Here is an 18,732-nt window from a genome sequence, read left to right as displayed (position 1 = left end):
ACAGAGACTGGGAAAATGAAAGCAGCCTCGCTGTGCGGCCAGACAGCGATTGTCAGCTGTGGGCTCTCCTTCACCCCTACCCTGCCAAGCAATCAAGCTGAGGCTGGGCTGGGGAGGGGTGATTGTTTGCACTAATCGGCCTCTCTGGGGGCCAGGTGTTTCTCTGGCCTTTGAGCCATTTTCACCTCGGCCCCCCTGGGGCCCATGCAGCCTAGAAACGGTGTTAGTCTTAACACCGCGCCCACAGCCCTTCACATTCAGGGCATAGTGGGCGAGGAAGAATGGGTCTTGCTGTGGGGGCCTGGTGATGTTTGGAATTTTTTTCTTTAATTTATTTATTTATGCGATTTTATATAGCGCGGACTTTACCCGAAGGTGTCAGAGCGCTTCACACTAGGAACAGCAATAATACATGAGGAGAACATTATAAGTGGACAAATTACAAAAGCAAACGTTAAATTACATGAATCAAAAGTGACAATAGTGAGCAACCAAAATACAAGAGGAGCAAACGATACATTACAGGAGGAAAAATAGATATGTGTGCAGGTTACAAAAGCGTGCAAAGTACAAGTAGAGGAAATACTGCAATTAATGGCAGACACTCCAGCACAAGAACAAACGTTACGTAGGCAATGGTGGCACTTGTGCAAGTATCTAAAGCAAACAAAAGTGAGAGGTAGCAAACAGTGTGTTACAAGAGAAAAGTGACGTGTGCAAGTTACAAAAGGGTACCATACACAGGTACAAGGGTAATACTACAGTAAATGGTAAACACTCAAACTGCCAGAACACACAGGGAAGGCACTTCCCATGCACCAGCTTCACCTCAGCCTCCCCCCTGGCTACCTGGCTACCTTGGATGACCCAGAAAGCTGTGTTTTGTGCTCCCCTGCCAGGACATTTTCCCAAGGCCTGGAGGGTTGATTAATTTACTAATTGCAGGGGCCTTACCTCTGTTCATGTGCTCCTGAGCTGAAGGTCTGGGGAGGGCTGAGAAGGTTAGTAATAGCAGGGGCTTTGCTGCTTTTCACGTGCTCCTGCGCTAGAGGGCTGGAATAATTTTGTGACAAAAAGGGGCCTTGCTATTTTTTTTAGTTGCTCAGCATGTAGGCCATTGTCACCTTGGCCCTGTGTCGTGTGCAAGAACAGTATCCTCCCACTTTCATTCCTTGTATGTGCAAATGGTGTTTCATGAAAGGGCACGCCCCTTGAATGTGGGCCACGCCCCTTAAATATGGGCCACGCCTCTTGAATATGGGCCACTTTTTTCGTCAGTGCCCGGGCCGAATTGTGATCCCAATCCGACCCTGTCTCCATGATTCCAACTGATGCCTCCTTCTTCCACCCCTGCACTTCGTGTCTCTTTATCTCATAAATGCCATGGGTGCCTCTTGCCTCTTTTTTTCTCACCCTACAGTTTGTGTCTCTTTATCTAATGTATACCATCGTTGACTAGTCTTCCCAATTCCACCTCGAGTCTCTTTCTTCCACCACTGCACTTCCTGTCTCTTTCCCTCACTCTTGAAGTCTCTTTTTCATCACTAATTCTCCCTTGAGTTTCCTGCACTTCTCTTCTTTCTGTTTGAAAACCCTTCCGCTCCCTTTCTCTATTTCAAAGTCTGAAGATGAAAAGTGTCGCTCGCGCACTGAGACCTTGCTTTTGAAAATTGAAAAAAACCCACGGAGGGCGGCGCTTCCCACGCGGTGCTGCGCGGCGGCCGGTCAGCAGGGTGTACTTTCCTCGACAGTGCTGCCACCTTGTGGGCGGAAGCGCTGTCGCAGAAAAGTCCCCTTCAAAAGGGGTTGGCGGCGGCAGTGCGGGCGGGCACTCAACTAAAACTGAGGCCCAGAGGCTGCATCCTGTTCTAGAGCCTTCTGAGAGCCGGGAAGGGTTCCAGGCACTTCGTTTTTGGGAGGTCTGCTCTGTCAGTTTTATTGCCAAGAAGCCTTTCGCAGTTTTATACACTATAAAAAAAAACATTAAAGCATAACGTAACACAACGATGGTACTATTTTTAAAATTGCATTATAACATGATAAGCTAGTTTATCCTCCGCCTGGAAATATATAGAGGGTCTAAACACAAGAGACAGCTGAGTGCGCCTGTCTGTGATAGGATTAGCACATATTAAGAGACAGAAGTGTATATAAAAGCCAGGGAGAGAAGAGAGGATACAAGCCACAGCTGTATATGTCTCACACAAGAGACAACTGTGTGTGCCCCTGCGAGGGGGGAGGGGGCCCTTGCAGTAAGAGACGGCTGTGGAGCTCTAAGGGGAGAGAATGTGGCTTAACGGCCCCTTGGAGCTGGGGAAACGGGTTCGAGTCTCGGCAGGGACACTCGACATTCTGTGATTCTGGGAAAATCATAACAAAATGAATGTGTCCTTGTGTAATGGGACAGGTGTTCATGTAAAGCGCTCCAATACCTACAGGTCAAGTGTTAGTGCTATATAAAACTCCTTAAAAATATAAATATTTTTTAAAGTGACAGCCCTACAGATCTCATTCTCATACAAGAGACAGCTGCATATGCCCCTGTGAGGGAGAGGAGGCCCTCGTAGTAAGAGACGGCTGTGTGTCTCTAAGTCGGAGACAGCTGTATTTGTCTCATTCAAGAGACAGCTGTGCATGCCAGGATGTGCCCATATTAAGAGACGGCTGTGTATATTAAAGTCAAAGAGAGAGGTGATGGGGGGACTCATACAAGTGACAGCAGTATATGTCTTATCCTAGAGACAACTGATTAAGAGACAATCACACAAGAGACAGATATAAATGTCAGTGTCAGAAAGAGTAGGTCCCCGTAGTGAGAGACGGATGTATATCAAAGTCAGAGAGAGGAGAGATGGGGTTCTCAAACAAGAGACAGCTGTATATGTCAGTGTCATGGAGAGGATGCCCTTGCTATAAGAGACAGCTCTTTAGATCTGAGTGTCTCGTATAAGGGTCAGATGTATACGTCAGGGCGGGGTCTCGCTGTAAGACACAGATAAGTATGTTAGAGTCAGTGAGAAGAGGGCTGGAGGGTTTCACACAAGAGACAGTTTGTGAGAGAAGGGTCCCTCATTAAGAGACAGGGGGACCAAAAGCGAGAGCTACATTTGTATGTCGGGGTCTAACAGAGGACCCTACAGGAAGAGGCAGTGTATGTCACCTTGGAGCCGCCTCTCAGAGACTCTAAGAGACAGCTGTGTGTGTCCCAGAGGTTGTGGTGTTTGCGGGGAGTCTCACTTTAAGGAGACATCTCTGTGTTCAATGGAGTATATGCCTTCCCCTCACAGTTACCTCTTGTGCTGATGCCGGGGTCTCTCGCCTTCACACTCCAGCCCGAGGTCCGACTCCACACTGGACGCCAACGACTGTAAGACAAGGAGAGAGAGTGATTGAGAGAGGAAGGAAGAGAGAGCAGAGGGTGTAACACAGTGACGTCATATTTCTGAAATGAAGCAAAAGCAAAAATACATGGACTGTCTTTAAATCCTGCGAGGAAGACTTGAGTTAATCACACACGTGAGGTCAAATGTGAGACAAATTAAAATGCAGGCTAGCAGCAAAGCCTACTTTCTTTGAAGGATTAACAGGCAACATTTGTTTTGTATGGAATATAATATGTCCCTGCCCCCTCTGTGCCAAAGATGGTACCTTCAAAGTCATCTCTTTAAAAGCTACATTTCTAAAACATATCATTATGTAAAACGGCACTGTTCGAATATCCTAAAGAAGACTACTGTTCCATCAAATAGAGCTGAAACATGTCAACACAATAAATAAATACACTCAAAGATCTGCAGAAATGTGATATCTTCAGAGAGTTTGTTTAAACGAGGGAGCCCAGTTTTGATTATAGAAATGCTCTTCTCCCTAACTACCGCAGAGTGAGTGAGTGAGTGAGTATGGGTGTGTGAATGTGTGAGTGTGTATGTTTCAGATGTCATCAGTGATGTTATCAGTGATGTGATAGAACACTTAACAAGTGATGTAGTATGTGAGGTCATAAGCAGTGCATGGCGAGGGAATGAGATATAGTTCTTTAAGTTAACTATAACTGGAGAATTTCAGTGTTTTTTAGAGTTTAAAATGTAAGATTTTAACTGACTTTTTCACCTAACTATAACATCGCTTCAACCTTTGCATTTTCTGCTGAATTAATTTCTTTATTTTTATGTAAAGTAATATTTTTTTGCCATACCTAAGTAGGCCTACCCTGCACCATATCACAGTCTTTGGCATCAAACTCCCTGCGACCTAGCTCCTGCGTGTTGCCAATCCTGTGCCATGCGCACAACTTTTGTGCGTGGCCAACCCCTATTTGTTGGTCTACCTGTCATGGTCACACAACAACCCACAGACACCCACCCAATGTTTTTTTTTGTGTCACAGTAATCTTGGCGTAATTTTGTGGTACTCTAGCTAAATTCCACACTGATTATAGCAAGAATATGAAATCATGTTTAGGAAGAAGTTGAAAACCTGCCTCTTTACCATGTGATTGGTTTCCTCTACACTATCTCACACTCTCTCCACAGCGCGGGGACACGCCGGGAGGCGTCACCAGGCGCTCTACAAACTCCTTTAAATTAAATTAAATAGAGCTAGAGTATTGAAAGTCTGCGGTGACGCAATTTGTTTTTTAGTTTGACCCAAGGGGGGGAACCCTCAGGGACCCCACAAGGGACGGGGTGGAGGGGGTCAAGGTACTCCTACCTACCTACCCTGTAGCCACATTTCTCTTCATGTTGCGGCCAGTCAATCAATATGATTAATTTGCAGTTTAGTACCTCTGTACTCCTTCGGTACTCCCTCAGTAGCACTGTGTCACTAGATATAAACAAACTTTGAAGCTTAATTTCTCTAAAATGGCAGAACAGATTTATACCAAATCACAAAAGGTATGCTTTACTGGTACAAATCTAGCTTTCTGTGAAATTTGGTGTAATTCCATTTGGCCGTTATGGCTGCAGTGTTGTCTAAAGTTTCTATGGGAAATCGCATGAGGAAAACATGATTTGGGACCTCCTTTTTCTCAGCCCCATTTCACGGATCGTCCCAAAACTTTACAGGAAGGAGTTGAGGGGGATGTAATTTGTTGATGAATGTTTCATGAAGATTAGTCAAATGCATATACATATCTTTTACATTATCCATCTAGATGTGGTATTTGATCTCTAGAACTGAACACAATAATTTAGATGAACTTCATAGAATCCAACTCGATCCTCAACACTTCTAAATCCGGATTCCGCAGCAACCACAGCACAGAGACCGCCCTCCTTGCTGCCACAGACGACATCTACACTCTCCTTGACCAATGTCACACGGCGGCCCTCCTCCTATTGGACCTCTCAGCAGCCTTCGTCACGGTCTCCCACTTCACACTAGACACCAGACTCCATGACGCAGGCATACAGGGAACTGCTCTAGACTGGATCCGATCCTTCCTCGCGGAATGATCTAAAAAAATCAGATTGCCGTCTTTCCTCTCCGAACCCACAGAGTTCAGATGAGGAGTACCCCAAGTTTCCTCATTCAGCCCCCGGTTCTTCCACATCTACAGGACTCCACCCGCAACCATTCTCAGAAAATACGGACTTAGCAAAGTATCCTATGCCGACGACTTCCAGCTCATCTTTTCCCTCACCAAGGAACCCGACACCACTAGACTCATCTTCCAGGAAGGAATGAACGGCGTTGCATCCTAGATGAGCACCAGCTGCATCAAGCTCAACTCAAGCAGACAGAAGTTCTCGTCCTCGGATCCAGCCCCTCAGGGTGGGACGACACCTGGTGGCCACGTGCCCTTTGCAACCCTCACACACCCACGGACTACACCCACAACCTCAGTATCATACTAGACTCCTCACTCACCATGAACCAACAGATCAACACCGTATCTTCAACATGCTTCAACACCCTCCACTACTCCACAAGACCTACAAGTGGATCCCCTGCCAAACCAGGAAGACCATCAACCACGCACTCATAACGAGCAGACTGACTACAGGAATGTTCTCTATGCCAGAATTAACAGATGTCTACTCCACAAACTCTAGACGTCCAGAATGCTGCAGCCAGACACGTCCTCGGCACCCCACGACAAGACCACGTCACCCAGCACCTACGAACCTCCACGGGCTTCTCATCAAAAACAGAGTGACCTTCAAGCGGATTACTCATGCCTACAATTCCACTCCACAACACCAGACCCCAGTACCTTAACAAAAGAATCTCCTACCACACCCCCAAGAGAAACCTCAGCTCCTCCGACCTCGCCCTGGATGAAATCCCTTGCTTCTGGAAAGCCAGAATGGGAGGAAGGGCTTTCTCCTACATCGCAGCCAAGACCTGGAACAAACTACCCCTCAGCATCAGACAAACCCCCACACAAGCATTCAGGAAGAGCCTCAAGACCTGGCTTTTTGGATGACGCAGAGCTGCCGGACACCCCTCTGGCCCCCAGCGCCTTGAGACCCTCACAGGTGAGCAGTGCGCTTCACAAATCCCTGATTGATTGATGAAATCTCTGGAAATTAAGTTGATGCTTTAGATTTGGCTCCAGAAATGGACACAATGTAACAAATGAGGACTGGATACAATACTGTAGCTGTGACCAATACTCTGGCTGTATCCTACAGAACTGGCAGATAATGCAACTACAATAGGATGTGATATGCTAGATGGAGATACACCATGCTAAAGGTGGACTGGGCAGCTGGAGACTGAGTTATTGATCTAATCTCCAGTAGAGGGTGCAGTTCAACAAATGAGGCCTCATATCTGATGCATGCAGTGATACACTCTTTGTGTCAGATAAACCTCAAGTGGAAACTGCCCCTTGGGTGCGTTGAATAGGCCCTACACTGCTGCCCGGCTGTCACTGAGACCTCAAGGGCAGAGCCGGGCACATATGGTCAGAGCTATCTACAGACCACTGTTGAGGTAGATGGATGAGAGTGAGGAGCCAGACCGTGCTGCTGGACAGACTTAAGGTGTGAAATAAAAGAAGATATGTGGCCTGGGATAGCCGGCCACCGGGCCAGTGCAGAGAGCCACTCGCTTGGGGAACACAGCACGGATGGAGCGGGCCACCTCCATCATCCTTAGTGCACGGTATGCTCATGGGGCAAGAAATCATTCGTAGACAACCTGATTCTGGTCCAGAACACAATACTACTAGATTTTGATCAGCTCCCACTCCAGAGAGAATCACTATCACCTTTGCAGCTGTAGTTCTTTTTCTTAGCTGCAGCTCTGCCTCTGCCCTGTAGAGGGTGGTACCCTCTGAACTGCAGCTCTGTCTCTGCCCAGCAGCATATATTATCCTCTGAGCTGGAACACTATTTCTGTCAAGTGCAATTTTTTAGTCTCTGAGCTGCAGTTCTGCCTCTGTCCAGAAGAGGCCGTTACTCTCTAAGCTGCAGTCCCTTCTCTTCCCAGTAGGGTTTACTCTCTGAGCTGCAGTTCTGCCCAGCAGATGGTGTTTCAAAATCCCAAAGGGTGCTGGGGCACTTTACAAAGAATGCATACTGTTTTGCTGCTGTATTCAAGACATGAACACACAAGACGAGAACAATAGTAGAGCGTAATTTATACAGGCGGGATAACATTTTAGCAAACAGTAGAGGCAGAATTGTTGGGGCCAAAACTGGCCATATTGGCACATCGCTGTAGGCGAGTACCGCCCTTTGGATGACATGAAGGAGTGATTCAATAAAGAGGCGAACACAAAGCACAATAATGATCCATGTACCACAATTAAAAAGAGTTTAAAAATGTAATTAACTAGAGATAGCAGTCCCTAGAGGGGCAGGGAGGGAGATAGAAGAAAACAAACCAAAGGGTTGAGGGGGGAAAACGGCGCCCAGAGGAGGGAGTTAAATCAAAGCCATTTATTCACTTAGAACAATTGCTATGTGTTGCCTTGTTGCCTTTTGATTACCCTAGAGTGCTGATTTCATGATAAAAACAGACATTAATTGAGGGAAGAGATTGCAGCCCAGTGGGACAGGGTAAACATGTCTTTATGGATTTCACTTTAAAGCAAGTATGAATAACTATTTTCAGCATTTTCTTGGACCATTTAATATGGGATTAGACCCCGTGGATGGGGCATTAATTGGATGAAAAAAGTAGGGGGTCCCAAAAAGGGAGGGGCTTTATAATTAAGAGTGTTGCTGAACCATGTACACTAAAATTTGCATCCAGTGCCACTCTACCCATATATTTGCACATAATCACAACTGCAACTGACATACATGACTATTGCCCTGTGGGACATATTGTTTGGGGTCAAGAGTAGCAAGTTTTCATGTGTATTTTATCCTTGGGCTACCAGTTTACAGTCCCCATTAAGGATCAGGGAAAGGCATTGCCTGCAGTTAAGGTAATATTTGTGTCCATGTGTTAATGCTGTTCAAACTTGTATTTATGGTTCATTAGTGCAAAGGCTTTATTATTAGGGTGAGGACTCTAAGTAAATGTTGTAACCTCTGACTACACTACTGACAGTGGTCAGAGTATAAAAAAGTATACACACGTTTTCAATGTTTAGCAATATGAGGCTATGGATAATGCTCCCAGAATGCTTTCTGATTAGATGCAAATATTTGCAGAAGCTTGAAAGCAAAACTGGTGATTCTTTGCTTTCAAAATAGAATGTTCACAAAAAAAATGCAAAAACATTTTGCTAAACTACTGAAAAAAGTTAGGTATTATTTCTTTGCAGCATCATTTATTAAAATGTGTTGATGCATGCTAGTATTTCCCAAAAATATCCATAATGGAAAATCGGTGTAACAAGTTTTAATAAGATTATGGGAAACATAAAAATAAACAAGCATTGTTAAAGCCAGTATGTCTGAAATTGATGGTCATCCCTTTGGTTTTGTCAATGTGTGACTTGTTTTGGTATGGTTTTTGTAAAACCTTACTAGTGTGGGAGCTGCCGGGCCCTCACCAATATAACAAGCATTGGCCAAAGCAAAAATTGTTTGGGTCTCAAAAAGCAAACATTGCACAGTATTTCCTGGCACTGAACAAAAAGACTGTGTGTAGATATGCTCCTTGTGTAAGAACAGAATGCTGTCCCTCACAGTGAAGCTAGCCAATAGACCGTAAGGGAGGGACAGAATTTTAATAAACACAAAAAGGTCATGGTTAACGCCAGACCTAATTAGGGGCCCATTTATTAAATAAAGTGCACTCATGTCCTTGGATTAAGTGCAGATATACGACTTTCGTGAATTCACAAGACTTTGCAGAAGTAGGCCAAGAAATAGCACTCCTAGAAAATACTTGTGAAGGGCATTTAAGCACGAGCAAATATGCAGGTGTAGATTTGCTCATGCGGAAATCTGAGTGTTTGCAAGTTCACTTTCCCTCCAACCACTGTTTTTCCCCAACCCTGAAAGAAGCTTTATGTTTGCCATTGTCAGGAGTAAATTTCCAACATTTCTCAGTATGTGAAGCGATTAAAGAAGAGTTGGTGAAAACCCCCCAAACATGCAAGTTAATTGGTTTGCACAGACTCAAAAGGGCATTCCAACCCTGGAAGTGTTGCTTACCATTACCTTTAGCCCTAGTATGTAGATCTGCGGAAATGTGGCAACATCATGGAATTGCTAGTAACAAAACCCAACTATGGAAGGAGCCCTCATGTAATCAGAGAGGCTATTACAGAGCTCTTATATAAATAGATTGCTGCTGTAATTTGTCGCCGCTATACATGGCACACAAATGACAAGTGGGTTTTGTTACAGGACAAGTAGATTTATAAAGCAACCTGCCCCATGGACAAGTAGATATCTGAATAAATGCCACAACCCTGGCTTTGTGACCGAGGGCAAGCATTGGATGACCACATATTCTGAACAGGTTTTTGCCCCACTGACAGGAACTGCGAGAAACTTGCATTACATTCAGCTGCAACTCAATTGCGCCCTGTTATAAACACCTGGATGCCACTCAATGCAAATTAAGTAGTACAGAACAGTAATAAGATGCCCGACAAAAAAATGACCAAATATCCTGGAAAAAAGTAAAGACTCACAGGGAATGGAAAATTAAGTCAAATATGTGAAATATAACCAGGAACGATATGGACCAACTTAAGTTTTTTACAAGCACTTGTTCAGAAATCGATCACTACTTTTGCATGAATAGCTATGGATATGAATACAGAACCCGAAAGGAACCAGTTTCGAGGAATGTTTTAAATTACTTCCGGGTCTGAGACAACTTTTAAAACAAGCATTTTCAATGTAATAGGACTCGCATTTGTGAGAGTTTAAGCTATTGGCATTGTCAATCAATCAATCAAAGCATTTATATAGCGCACTACTCACCCGGAGGGTCTCAAGGCGCTAGGGGAGGGGGGGTCCGCTACTGCTCGAACAGCCAGGTCTTGAGCTGCTTCCTGAAGGCAAGGTGGTCCTGGGTCAGGCGGAGGTGGGTCGGGAGGGAGTTCCAAGTCTTGGCAGCCAGGTAGGAGAAGGACCTTCCTCCTGTGGTGGCTCTTCGGATGCGGGGGAAGGCGAGGGCGTGGCCGGTCGATCGAAGCTGGCGTGTGGGAGCGTAGAAGTTGAGGCGGCTGTTGAGGTATCCTGGGCCTTGGTTGTGTAGGGCTTTGTGTGCGTGGGTGAGGAGACGGAAGGTGATTCTCTTGTTGTACGGGAGCCAGTGCAGATCTCTCAGGTGTCCGGAGATGTGGCTGCGACGGGGGATGTCCAGGATGAGTCATGCTGAGGCGTTCTGAATCCGCTGGAGTCTCTTCTGAATGTTGGCGGTGGTTCCGGCGTAGAGGGAGTTGCCGTAGTCCAGACGGCTGGTGACGAGGGCCTGGGTGACCGTCTTCCTGGTCTCGGTGGGGATCCACCGGAAGATCTTACGTAGCATGCGCAGGATGTTGAAGCATGACGAGGAGACGGCATTGTAAATGCCAATGTCTTTTACTTATGTGTTTTTAAAACCAACACATAAATAAAAAGCATGGTCATTTCTAATGCCAATAGCTCAAACTCTCACAAATGCCAGACCACTTTCTTAGTGGCTGTGCCCCTTTCTTTAGAAGCTGCTCACCGTCGCCCCTTTCTTTAGACCCGGCTTGCTGTAACCTGAATATGGCAGCTGCTTCTAAAAAAAGACGACCCTTGCTCATTGCACCATCAGGATTCAAGCAAACCGGGCCGAAGACGGCTGTAATGCCAGAAACCGGTCCCCGGGAGCTTGTTTCCTTCCCAGTGTAAGAATTGGCTTTTGTAGTTTGGTTTGCCCTGTTCCCATCATGCACTGGGACAGGAACAGACTAATTTGCATACAGCCAGGTTCTGAAACTGGGATGGTGCAGTGAGCTAAAAAACGGTGTTGGATCTAGCCCTGATCTCTTGACTGGGTGAGAGCTTTCTGCTTAATTCAGAGACTCTGTCCCTCACCACCCCTTGTTGTAAATATTTTTGTCCACCCTAAGCGTGGAAGGGTATTCTCAGATGTGAGACCCTTGCTCATTGCACCATCAGGATTCAAGCAAACCGGGCCGAAGACGGCTGTAATGCCAGAAACCGGTCCCCGGGAGCTTGTTTCCTTCCCAGTGTAAGAATTGGCTTTTGTAGTTTGGTTTGCCCTGTTCCCATCATGCACTGGGACAGGAACAGACTAATTTGCATACAGCCAGGTTCTGAAACTGGGATGGTGCAGTGAGCTAAAAAACGGTGTTGGATCTAGCCCTGATCTCTTGACTGGGTGAGAGCTTTCTGCTTAATTCAGAGACTCTGTCCCTCACCACCCCTTGTTGTAAATATTTTTGTCCACCCTAAGCGTGGAAGGGTATTCTCAGATGTGAGACCCTTGCTCATTGCACCATCAGGATTCAAGCAAACCGGGCCGAAGACGGCTGTAATGCCAGAAACCGGTCCCCGGGAGCTTGTTTCCTTCCCAGTGTAAGAATTGGCTTTTGTAGTTTGGTTTGCCCTGTTCCCATCATGCACTGGGACAGGAACAGACTAATTTGCATACAGCCAGGTTCTGAAACTGGGATGGTGCAGTGAGCTAAAAAACGGTGTTGGATCTAGCCCTGATCTCTTGACTGGGTGAGAGCTTTCTGCTTAATTCAGAGACTCTGTCCCTCACCACCCCTTGTTGTAAATATTTTTGTCCACCCTAAGCGTGGAAGGGTATTCTCAGATGTGAGACCCTTGCTCATTGCACCATCAGGATTCAAGCAAACCGGGCCGAAGACGGCTGTAATGCCAGAAACCGGTCCCCGGGAGCTTGTTTCCTTCCCAGTGTAAGAATTGGCTTTTGTAGTTTGGTTTGCCCTGTTCCCATCATGCACTGGGACAGGAACAGACTAATTTGCATACAGCCAGGTTCTGAAACTGGGATGGTGCAGTGAGCTAAAAAACGGTGTTGGATCTAGCCCTGATCTCTTGACTGGGTGAGAGCTTTCTGCTTAATTCAGAGACTCTGTCCCTCACCACCCCTTGTTGTAAATATTTTTGTCCACCCTAAGCGTGGAAGGGTATTCTCAGATGTGAGACCCTTGCTCATTGCACCATCAGGATTCAAGCAAACCGGGCCGAAGACGGCTGTAATGCCAGAAACCGGTCCCCGGGAGCTTGTTTCCTTCCCAGTGTAAGAATTGGCTTTTGTAGTTTGGTTTGCCCTGTTCCCATCATGCACTGGGACAGGAACAGACTAATTTGCATACAGCCAGGTTCTGAAACTGGGATGGTGCAGTGAGCTAAAAAACGGTGTTGGATCTAGCCCTGATCTCTTGACTGGGTGAGAGCTTTCTGCTTAATTCAGAGACTCTGTCCCTCACCACCCCTTGTTGTAAATATTTTTGTCCACCCTAAGCGTGGAAGGGTATTCTCAGATGTGAGACCCTTGCTCATTGCACCATCAGGATTCAAGCAAACCGGGCCGAAGACGGCTGTAATGCCAGAAACCGGTCCCCGGGAGCTTGTTTCCTTCCCAGTGTAAGAATTGGCTTTTGTAGTTTGGTTTGCCCTGTTCCCATCATGCACTGGGACAGGAACAGACTAATTTGCATACAGCCAGGTTCTGAAACTGGGATGGTGCAGTGAGCTAAAAAACGGTGTTGGATCTAGCCCTGATCTCTTGACTGGGTGAGAGCTTTCTGCTTAATTCAGAGACTCTGTCCCTCACCACCCCTTGTTGTAAATATTTTTGTCCACCCTAAGCGTGGAAGGGTATTCTCAGATGTGAGACCCTTGCTCATTGCACCATCAGGATTCAAGCAAACCGGGCCGAAGACGGCTGTAATGCCAGAAACCGGTCCCCGGGAGCTTGTTTCCTTCCCAGTGTAAGAATTGGCTTTTGTAGTTTGGTTTGCCCTGTTCCCATCATGCACTGGGACAGGAACAGACTAATTTGCATACAGCCAGGTTCTGAAACTGGGATGGTGCAGTGAGCTAAAAAACGGTGTTGGATCTAGCCCTGATCTCTTGACTGGGTGAGAGCTTTCTGCTTAATTCAGAGACTCTGTCCCTCACCACCCCTTGTTGTAAATATTTTTGTCCACCCTAAGCGTGGAAGGGTATTCTCAGATGTGAGACCCTTGCTCATTGCACCATCAGGATTCAAGCAAACCGGGCCGAAGACGGCTGTAATGCCAGAAACCGGTCCCCGGGAGCTTGTTTCCTTCCCAGTGTAAGAATTGGCTTTTGTAGTTTGGTTTGCCCTGTTCCCATCATGCACTGGGACAGGAACAGACTAATTTGCATACAGCCAGGTTCTGAAACTGGGATGGTGCAGTGAGCTAAAAAACGGTGTTGGATCTAGCCCTGATCTCTTGACTGGGTGAGAGCTTTCTGCTTAATTCAGAGACTCTGTCCCTCACCACCCCTTGTTGTAAATATTTTTGTCCACCCTAAGCGTGGAAGGGTATTCTCAGATGTGAGACCCTTGCTCATTGCACCATCAGGATTCAAGCAAACCGGGCCGAAGACGGCTGTAATGCCAGAAACCGGTCCCCGGGAGCTTGTTTCCTTCCCAGTGTAAGAATTGGCTTTTGTAGTTTGGTTTGCCCTGTTCCCATCATGCACTGGGACAGGAACAGACTAATTTGCATACAGCCAGGTTCTGAAACTGGGATGGTGCAGTGAGCTAAAAAACGGTGTTGGATCTAGCCCTGATCTCTTGACTGGGTGAGAGCTTTCTGCTTAATTCAGAGACTCTGTCCCTCACCACCCCTTGTTGTAAATATTTTTGTCCACCCTAAGCGTGGAAGGGTATTCTCAGATGTGAGACCCTTGCTCATTGCACCATCAGGATTCAAGCAAACCGGGCCGAAGACGGCTGTAATGCCAGAAACCGGTCCCCGGGAGCTTGTTTCCTTCCCAGTGTAAGAATTGGCTTTTGTAGTTTGGTTTGCCCTGTTCCCATCATGCACTGGGACAGGAACAGACTAATTTGCATACAGCCAGGTTCTGAAACTGGGATGGTGCAGTGAGCTAAAAAACGGTGTTGGATCTAGCCCTGATCTCTTGACTGGGTGAGAGCTTTCTGCTTAATTCAGAGACTCTGTCCCTCACCACCCCTTGTTGTAAATATTTTTGTCCACCCTAAGCGTGGAAGGGTATTCTCAGATGTGAGACCCTTGCTCATTGCACCATCAGGATTCAAGCAAACCGGGCCGAAGACGGCTGTAATGCCAGAAACCGGTCCCCGGGAGCTTGTTTCCTTCCCAGTGTAAGAATTGGCTTTTGTAGTTTGGTTTGCCCTGTTCCCATCATGCACTGGGACAGGAACAGACTAATTTGCATACAGCCAGGTTCTGAAACTGGGATGGTGCAGTGAGCTAAAAAACGGTGTTGGATCTAGCCCTGATCTCTTGACTGGGTGAGAGCTTTCTGCTTAATTCAGAGACTCTGTCCCTCACCACCCCTTGTTGTAAATATTTTTGTCCACCCTAAGCGTGGAAGGGTATTCTCAGATGTGAGACCCTTGCTCATTGCACCATCAGGATTCAAGCAAACCGGGCCGAAGACGGCTGTAATGCCAGAAACCGGTCCCCGGGAGCTTGTTTCCTTCCCAGTGTAAGAATTGGCTTTTGTAGTTTGGTTTGCCCTGTTCCCATCATGCACTGGGACAGGAACAGACTAATTTGCATACAGCCAGGTTCTGAAACTGGGATGGTGCAGTGAGCTAAAAAACGGTGTTGGATCTAGCCCTGATCTCTTGACTGGGTGAGAGCTTTCTGCTTAATTCAGAGACTCTGTCCCTCACCACCCCTTGTTGTAAATATTTTTGTCCACCCTAAGCGTGGAAGGGTATTCTCAGATGTGAGACCCTTGCTCATTGCACCATCAGGATTCAAGCAAACCGGGCCGAAGACGGCTGTAATGCCAGAAACCGGTCCCCGGGAGCTTGTTTCCTTCCCAGTGTAAGAATTGGCTTTTGTAGTTTGGTTTGCCCTGTTCCCATCATGCACTGGGACAGGAACAGACTAATTTGCATACAGCCAGGTTCTGAAACTGGGATGGTGCAGTGAGCTAAAAAACGGTGTTGGATCTAGCCCTGATCTCTTGACTGGGTGAGAGCTTTCTGCTTAATTCAGAGACTCTGTCCCTCACCACCCCTTGTTGTAAATATTTTTGTCCACCCTAAGCGTGGAAGGGTATTCTCAGATGTGAGACCCTTGCTCATTGCACCATCAGGATTCAAGCAAACCGGGCCGAAGACGGCTGTAATGCCAGAAACCGGTCCCCGGGAGCTTGTTTCCTTCCCAGTGTAAGAATTGGCTTTTGTAGTTTGGTTTGCCCTGTTCCCATCATGCACTGGGACAGGAACAGACTAATTTGCATACAGCCAGGTTCTGAAACTGGGATGGTGCAGTGAGCTAAAAAACGGTGTTGGATCTAGCCCTGATCTCTTGACTGGGTGAGAGCTTTCTGCTTAATTCAGAGACTCTGTCCCTCACCACCCCTTGTTGTAAATATTTTTGTCCACCCTAAGCGTGGAAGGGTATTCTCAGATGTGAGACCCTTGCTCATTGCACCATCAGGATTCAAGCAAACCGGGCCGAAGACGGCTGTAATGCCAGAAACCGGTCCCCGGGAGCTTGTTTCCTTCCCAGTGTAAGAATTGGCTTTTGTAGTTTGGTTTGCCCTGTTCCCATCATGCACTGGGACAGGAACAGACTAATTTGCATACAGCCAGGTTCTGAAACTGGGATGGTGCAGTGAGCTAAAAAACGGTGTTGGATCTAGCCCTGATCTCTTGACTGGGTGAGAGCTTTCTGCTTAATTCAGAGACTCTGTCCCTCACCACCCCTTGTTGTAAATATTTTTGTCCACCCTAAGCGTGGAAGGGTATTCTCAGATGTGAGACCCTTGCTCATTGCACCATCAGGATTCAAGCAAACCGGGCCGAAGACGGCTGTAATGCCAGAAACCGGTCCCCGGGAGCTTGTTTCCTTCCCAGTGTAAGAATTGGCTTTTGTAGTTTGGTTTGCCCTGTTCCCATCATGCACTGGGACAGGAACAGACTAATTTGCATACAGCCAGGTTCTGAAACTGGGATGGTGCAGTGAGCTAAAAAACGGTGTTGGATCTAGCCCTGATCTCTTGACTGGGTGAGAGCTTTCTGCTTAATTCAGAGACTCTGTCCCTCACCACCCCTTGTTGTAAATATTTTTGTCCACCCTAAGCGTGGAAGGGTATTCTCAGATGTGAGACCCTTGCTCATTGCACCATCAGGATTCAAGCAAACCGGGCCGAAGACGGCTGTAATGCCAGAAACCGGTCCCCGGGAGCTTGTTTCCTTCCCAGTGTAAGAATTGGCTTTTGTAGTTTGGTTTGCCCTGTTCCCATCATGCACTGGGACAGGAACAGACTAATTTGCATACAGCCAGGTTCTGAAACTGGGATGGTGCAGTGAGCTAAAAAACGGTGTTGGATCTAGCCCTGATCTCTTGACTGGGTGAGAGCTTTCTGCTTAATTCAGAGACTCTGTCCCTCACCACCCCTTGTTGTAAATATTTTTGTCCACCCTAAGCGTGGAAGGGTATTCTCAGATGTGAGACCCTTGCTCATTGCACCATCAGGATTCAAGCAAACCGGGCCGAAGACGGCTGTAATGCCAGAAACCGGTCCCCGGGAGCTTGTTTCCTTCCCAGTGTAAGAATTGGCTTTTGTAGTTTGGTTTGCCCTGTTCCCATCATGCACTGGGACAGGAACAGACTAATTTGCATACAGCCAGGTTCTGAAACTGGGATGGTGCAGTGAGCTAAAAAACGGTGTTGGATCTAGCCCTGATCTCTTGACTGGGTGAGAGCTTTCTGCTTAATTCAGAGACTCTGTCCCTCACCACCCCTTGTTGTAAATATTTTTGTCCACCCTAAGCGTGGAAGGGTATTCTCAGATGTGAGACCCTTGCTCATTGCACCATCAGGATTCAAGCAAACCGGGCCGAAGACGGCTGTAATGCCAGAAACCGGTCCCCGGGAGCTTGTTTCCTTCCCAGTGTAAGAATTGGCTTTTGTAGTTTGGTTTGCCCTGTTCCCATCATGCACTGGGACAGGAACAGACTAATTTGCATACAGCCAGGTTCTGAAACTGGGATGGTGCAGTGAGCTAAAAAACGGTGTTGGATCTAGCCCTGATCTCTTGACTGGGTGAGAGCTTTCTGCTTAATTCAGAGACTCTGTCCCTCACCACCCCTTGTTGTAAATATTTTTGTCCACCCTAAGCGTGGAAGGGTATTCTCAGATGTGAGACCCTTGCTCATTGCACCATCAGGATTCAAGCAAACCGGGCCGAAGACGGCTGTAATGCCAGAAACCGGTCCCCGGGAGCTTGTTTCCTTCCCAGTGTAAGAATTGGCTTTTGTAGTTTGGTTTGCCCTGTTCCCATCATGCACTGGGACAGGAACAGACTAATTTGCATACAGCCAGGTTCTGAAACTGGGATGGTGCAGTGAGCTAAAAAACGGTGTTGGATCTAGCCCTGATCTCTTGACTGGGTGAGAGCTTTCTGCTTAATTCAGAGACTCTGTCCCTCACCACCCCTTGTTGTAAATATTTTTGTCCACCCTAAGCGTGGAAGGGTATTCTCAGATGTGAGACCCTTGCTCATTGCACCATCAGGATTCAAGCAAACCGGGCCGAAGACGGCTGTAATGCCAGAAACCGGTCCCCGGGAGCTTGTTTCCTTCCCAGTGTAAGAATTGGCTTTTGTAGTTTGGTTTGCCCTGTTCCCATCATGCACTGGGACAGGAACAGACTAATTTGCATACAGCCAGGTTCTGAAACTGGGATGGTGCAGTGAGCTAAAAAACGGTGTTGGATCTAGCCCTGATCTCTTGACTGGGTGAGAGCTTTCTGCTTAATTCAGAGACTCTGTCCCTCACCACCCCTTGTTGTAAATATTTTTGTCCACCCTAAGCGTGGAAGGGTATTCTCAGATGTGAGACCCTTGCTCATTGCACCATCAGGATTCAAGCAAACCGGGCCGAAGACGGCTGTAATGCCAGAAACCGGTCCCCGGGAGCTTGTTTCCTTCCCAGTGTAAGAATTGGCTTTTGTAGTTTGGTTTGCCCTGTTCCCATCATGCACTGGGACAGGAACAGACTAATTTGCATACAGCCAGGTTCTGAAACTGGGATGGTGCAGTGAGCTAAAAAACGGTGTTGGATCTAGCCCTGATCTCTTGACTGGGTGAGAGCTTTCTGCTTAATTCAGAGACTCTGTCCCTCACCACCCCTTGTTGT

General features: G+C 47.0%; 1 protein-coding gene across 1 annotated transcript in view; it reads right to left on the bottom strand.

Annotated features, from left to right (window-relative positions):
• LOC147717822 (regulator of G protein signaling 3-like) overlaps nt 1-18,732 on the bottom strand; it is a 434,129-nt gene that overhangs the window by 75,564 nt on the left and 339,833 nt on the right. Inside the window, exon 3 of the mRNA XM_086924605.1 lies at nt 3,292-3,365. Within this exon, the coding sequence (XP_086780731.1) occupies nt 3,292-3,365 (74 nt within the window). The remainder of the gene's footprint in view (nt 1-3,291; nt 3,366-18,732) is intronic.

This window comes from Lissotriton vulgaris, chromosome 5 (genome assembly GCF_964263255.1).
Source record: "Lissotriton vulgaris chromosome 5, aLisVul1.2, whole genome shotgun sequence".
In the NCBI taxonomy this organism is placed as follows: Eukaryota; Metazoa; Chordata; class Amphibia; order Caudata; family Salamandridae; genus Lissotriton; species Lissotriton vulgaris.
The sequence above is the reverse complement of the archived record's forward strand: the minus strand, read 5'-3'. Positions and strand labels throughout refer to the sequence as shown.